Raw genomic sequence first — 5,375 nt, 5'->3', positions numbered from 1 at the left:
TGCTGAGTTTTTGCCCCGTAATAGGGGCGCTAGATTTCATGTGGTTCAAACTGCCATCAGGGAATCAAACAACCCAGTAAGATGAACTAAGATGAACCCAGTAAGCTGGAGTTTCAGGTTTCTAGAACATGGGCTCAGTGAAGAGGTCAGAGGTCATGCACAGGGCAGGTATGCCACAACTTGCCCCAAAAACAGGCCATTAACTTATAGAACCAATATACATGTATAATATATCCAAGACGGTAAATAACAACAAATTATACTATTAACTGAACGTGTTGTTTTCTTTTTAGCATCTGAAATGGATTCAACTGTATGTATTTATACTGGTTAAGTATCTCAGGACGTCAGCGGAAGCAACAGGAACACATGAAACGCAGGTGATGTTTCACTTTAGACAGTTAAGCAAAAGTAGACAGTAGACAGTCAGCGACAATAGGAGAGAGTATTCTGGTAAAGGCTTGTAATCCAGGACATAGCCAGGCTTGAACAGTTAAGATGACTGAGTTGCAGAAAGCAATAGGCTGATCTACAATCAGTTACAATGTAAGACAGTTATAGCGATAGCTGCTTAGTCCAGAACATAGCCAGACCCTGGGCAAACGGACAGTGTTTACGTAGCAGAGATACAAAACATCGTCTTCCAGCACGTAGCCACAGTTCTGACTACAGCAGATCTCAGTTCATCAGCCTTGGGACCAGAATGTTGCTGGTTCTAATCCCCAGACCGGCTGGGGCCATCTGGATGGAACACGCAGTCTGCTGCCACTGTACCTTTGAGCCAGAGTAGTAAGAGAGTGGCGACAATGGCGTTGACTCCCATTGTAAGTGCTCAATGTATCTCAATGGGATAGTTCCAATGTTTGGAACTATAGCCCATAGGAAGATCAAAGCGTGTCGCCACTCTCTTACTATTCCACTCGGCTTTGAGCAACACACCTTCCAGGGAAATACATCGATATGGTGATATGAGAATACATACCATCTGTGAGTTTGGATATCGTAATATGGCTTAATAAGGGCTTTCTTTTTGTGACAAAAGTAGTTTTTGATATCTTTCACTATATATTTTTTGGTATAATTTTCACAAACATTCCACAAAATGTGTTTTTTGACAACTTCTCTAAACACAGAGAAGACACTAGCCTGCAGGCACTGTACATGTATTAAAAATGAATTTATTTGTTTAAAGTTGTTAAAATCCACCGTTAGTTTTGGGGCTTAGTTTCAAATTGAATAAATTGTGGGAATCGCAGTTCTAACATCTAACGAGCATACAGTAGATGGACCAGCTGGTGTCGCCAAAAAGACTACTAACATGAATATATTATTAACGCAGTCTGTCTGGTCACAAGGACAATGAAAAGACATCATACAGGCAGGACCAGTACATAGCCAGGTCCAGTGACTGACACACACACACACACACACACACACACACACACACACACACACACACACACACACACACACACACACACACACACACACACACACACACACACACACACACACACACACACACACACACACACACACACACACACACACACACACACACACACACACACAGAGAGAAGTCCATTCCCTTGGGCCTGAGTTCCAAGACAGGGGCCAGATTCAGGAACAGCGCCACACTGTAAGCAAAGCGGTGCAGTCCAATTATAGTACATTCAGTAGTAAGTCCAGTCCATTCAAACATCTCCACATCCGTCTCTCCCTCCATCCTGCAGTGTCCATTCCTTCTTCCTTTGCTCCCTTTGGTGATGAAAAAGATGGAGGGATGTCTAACCGACCAACGGATGTTCTTCCAGCATTCATTGGACTTTCAGTGGCTGCAGACTTCCAGGCATTAAACGCTGGTCTGGGGTCATTGAAACGGAAGGAGATGGGATTGATGTTCCCAGTGTTAGTCTGATCCCAGACCAGCTGCACTGCCGCCGCCTCCTCCTCCTCCACCGCCCTCTTTACTGAGACGGACTAATTCCTGAGACAACATTTCCAAGTCCTGCACAGAGAGAGAGAGAGAGAGAGAGAGAGAGAGAGCGAGAGTTAGCATGATGAAGACAGAATACACAGACGTACACAGTCTACTCACGAACTGTACACACCGGTATAAGCATGTAAAAAAACAAGTCGTCAGTCGTCACAAAACATGCAGGATGTTTTCAGTCCAGCTATGGAATTGACATGTGTCACTCAGTCATCTTGGTCGTTGAACACGTTTAGTACCGGCCGATGTAATCACATTTTTTTCACTAACCTTTGAAAACTAAAAAAAAAGGTGCTTTCATGAAACTAAATCAAAATGTGGCGTCAACCGTCAACCAGGCCTGGAATTTCATCCTTTTAGGGGCAAGGACACTTGGCCTTTAGTGTGCTCAACTTTTTGAGGGCACAATGCCAAGTGCCAGGGCATGAAGGCCATCAATTAAAACAATGATTTCCCCAGTCATCGTTATTTTAGCTTAAAGGTTAAGGATGATTACTTTTTTTAATTATAAGGCGAACATTGGTTCAGAACAGTGCTTCTTAAATAAATAATCACAGCTTTAAATAACAAAATATAAGTAGCTACTGTTATAATAATGAAATGGCCTAGGACCCTGTCACCGGCCTAGGCTAATTCATATACATTTAATTTGGGGGTCCTTGAAATTAAAATGGCTGAGGATCACTGGATTAAACTGTGAGTTAATTCACAGAAAATACAATGACAGACAGCCTACATTCATTTTTATAGCCCTATGTTTCTGTTCTGCCTTGTTTGTTTTTGTTCTGCTATATTGTCACAACTGTGTGATATGTTCCTTGTTTTTAATTTGCTTCTATTGTTTATACTGTGTAAATTGTTCAGCACCTTCTAACTTTGTTTCGAAAGGTGCTTTATAAATAACATTTACTTACTTACTTACATAACTTTTGTGAGGGCTTGGTTTAGAAAAGCCTATATTTTGTTAGCCCTGAAACATGACTGCCATGATGATTATGACAGTCATGCAGAAACTTAGCCCTGTTTTTGGCGCTCGCTGCATTTACAAGATTTCCGTATATATAAACATTCAGATTTCAAATATAAAGTACTCACAATTTGTCCCACGGGTGTTAGTTAGTAGCAGCGCCAGCGATTAGAATTGCTGCATCCCGCGTTCTTTAATAAAAAGCATTTTTGTCCGAGCCCCCCGGCTACTTTTTTCAAACGGGGTTCGTTTGGGAAATACACAGTTGCACACCGGGAGCGCACTCGCCTATTAGTCTGTATTGGCAGGGCGGTCAGCGTGCATATATCGAACACACTGAGTGCCACCCTCCTCCCGACCGATAGGGGCGCGTAGTTGAAAGCCAATGGCAAAATAACAGCTCGGGTAAAAATGCTTTTTATTAAACAACACGGGATGCAGAAATTCTAATCGCTGGAGCTGCAACTAACTAACACCCGTGGGACAAATTGTGAGTACTTTATATTTGAATTCCGAATGTTTATATATACGGATTCTTTGTAAATGTAGCGATCGCCAAAAACAGGATGCAGTTACTTCATGACTTAAGTCATGAACCATGGCTAATATTTTGTAATAACATATAAATGTAGATTTTAAGGCTAGACTGGCATATGGCATTGTAGAGAGGTTAGTGACAGATGAGATCTCTCCATTGTGGGGCTGCAGGACTGAGGACTCAACTCAACTCAACACAAAGTGTAAAAAGCATTTTGTACAATTGTGTGCTTATGAACATTTACCATGTTATGTCCGCATTGATACAGAAATGAATGATTATTAAGCGAGCGACGCGTGGTGTACAGTGAGCGCGCTCTGGTGCTTTAGATATTAGCCGTGGCCGTTTAAACAATTGACTCTGTCAACTAACGTAGCAGACGATAGCGTGGTAAATGGTGGAGGAGTCCTGCAGTCTATGCTGTTGCGTGGTGTTGTTTTGTGAGTTTATATCCATGAAGACGAGTCACGTTGGTCTTATGCCCACTGTTTACTCAGTCAGTGTCAGTACGTGTATGCGTGCATGGTGCGGAGGAGGAGGCAAAGTAACGCAAAATAATCAACTACACAACTACAATACACACAATACAAGTCTGCAGCTCTGCGCGAGATGTTTGGGGAAGGTTAACGTAATGACTGGAAAATTGCGCAAAGGAAAAACGGTAAAATGAACTGCTGTGGGCGCCGGTCGGGGGAACATGGGCACCGCGGCCACTGTGGCCTTATGGGCATACAATTTTTTGAGGGGCAACGACGGCCATGGCCGCCGTGAAATTCCTGCCCTGCCGTCAACACTGCTTCAAATCAAACACAGTCACAAAAAAGCATCAAGTGTTGTGACGAAGCCGTCTCTCTGTCTGCACGACAACGGCCATGGGAAAGGAATATCCAGACAGAGTCAACTAGCTGTGCTGCAGAGGAGAGACCGACCGTCATTGGAGTTAGCAGACGGCTAATTAACTGCACCTCGGGTTACCGTCCGAATAAATGATTCACAGAGTTCAAGTAACAGACACATCTCCACATCTATCCTGTTCAGACTACTGTGTGAAAAAGACCGTCCAGGTCAAATGACCATGAACTTTCACTGCATTGTGAACCAAATAAGTCAGTGGTTTTCAGTCAACGCTTTTCATAATCAAGGCCCATAATTTATTCAGCATTTGAGCCACACAGACCACCAGAGATTTAGCCTCTCAGACCCTAAACCTCAGAATATTCTGTTGTTGTTGGAAAATATTTTGTCCACAAATAATTCCATGATGTATTGACGTGGTGCCGTAGGAGCGACAAAAGACAAACGATCAAAATAACAATATTTCTGCATTCTCTACTCGTTAATCTCCAATTAAGTAATGCAGTAATGTTTAGCAATAATTTAACAAGAGTTAATAATTTAAATCTTGTTTAGCAATAATACCAGCTCAGTGGCCTTGTGGTTCGAGTGTTCGCCCTGAGACTGGGAGGTCGGGGTTCGATCCCCGGCCGGGTCATACCAAAGACTCTTAAAATGGGACCCAGTGCCTCCCTGCTTGACACTCAGCATCAAGGGTTGGATTGGGGGTAAGTCCCTGCGACATACTAGCGTCATGTCCAGGGGGTGTACTTGTACATCAAGCTGCCTCACGCTACAGAAACAGGAGATAGGCTCCTGCCCTATGGGCCTCATGGCTCGACAACGCTACTTACTACTTACTTAATAAGTAAGTAGTAGCAATAAGAGCAACAATTTAACTCGAGTGTAAAATGAAACCAAATGGACCCGTGGTTTCACTTTACGCCTTCAAGAGTTAGCTCTTTTATTGCGGCTAGATGTTAGCATAAACCCCAGTTCCAGGTGCCACCATACATACGCGTTCACTTTAAGAGTCGGAGTAC

The 5,375-nt window shown here is 43.1% G+C and overlaps 1 protein-coding gene across 1 annotated transcript in view; it reads right to left on the bottom strand.

Annotated features, from left to right (window-relative positions):
* Nucleotides 1-1,514: 1,514 nt before the first annotated feature.
* Nucleotides 1,515-5,375, bottom strand: part of gripap1 (GRIP1 associated protein 1) — a 50,606-nt gene continuing 46,745 nt past the window's right edge. Inside the window, exon 30 of the mRNA XM_083769508.1 lies at nt 1,515-2,008. Within this exon, the coding sequence (XP_083625634.1) occupies nt 1,910-2,008 (99 nt within the window). The 3' untranslated portion in view covers nt 1,515-1,909. The remainder of the gene's footprint in view (nt 2,009-5,375) is intronic.

Source organism: Protomyctophum parallelum (genome assembly GCF_964188405.1).
Source record: "Protomyctophum parallelum genome assembly, chromosome: 7".
NCBI lineage: Eukaryota > Metazoa > Chordata > Actinopteri > Myctophiformes > Myctophidae > Protomyctophum > Protomyctophum parallelum.
Note: the sequence above shows the minus strand (reverse complement) of the source record. Positions and strands in the feature narration are given on the sequence as shown.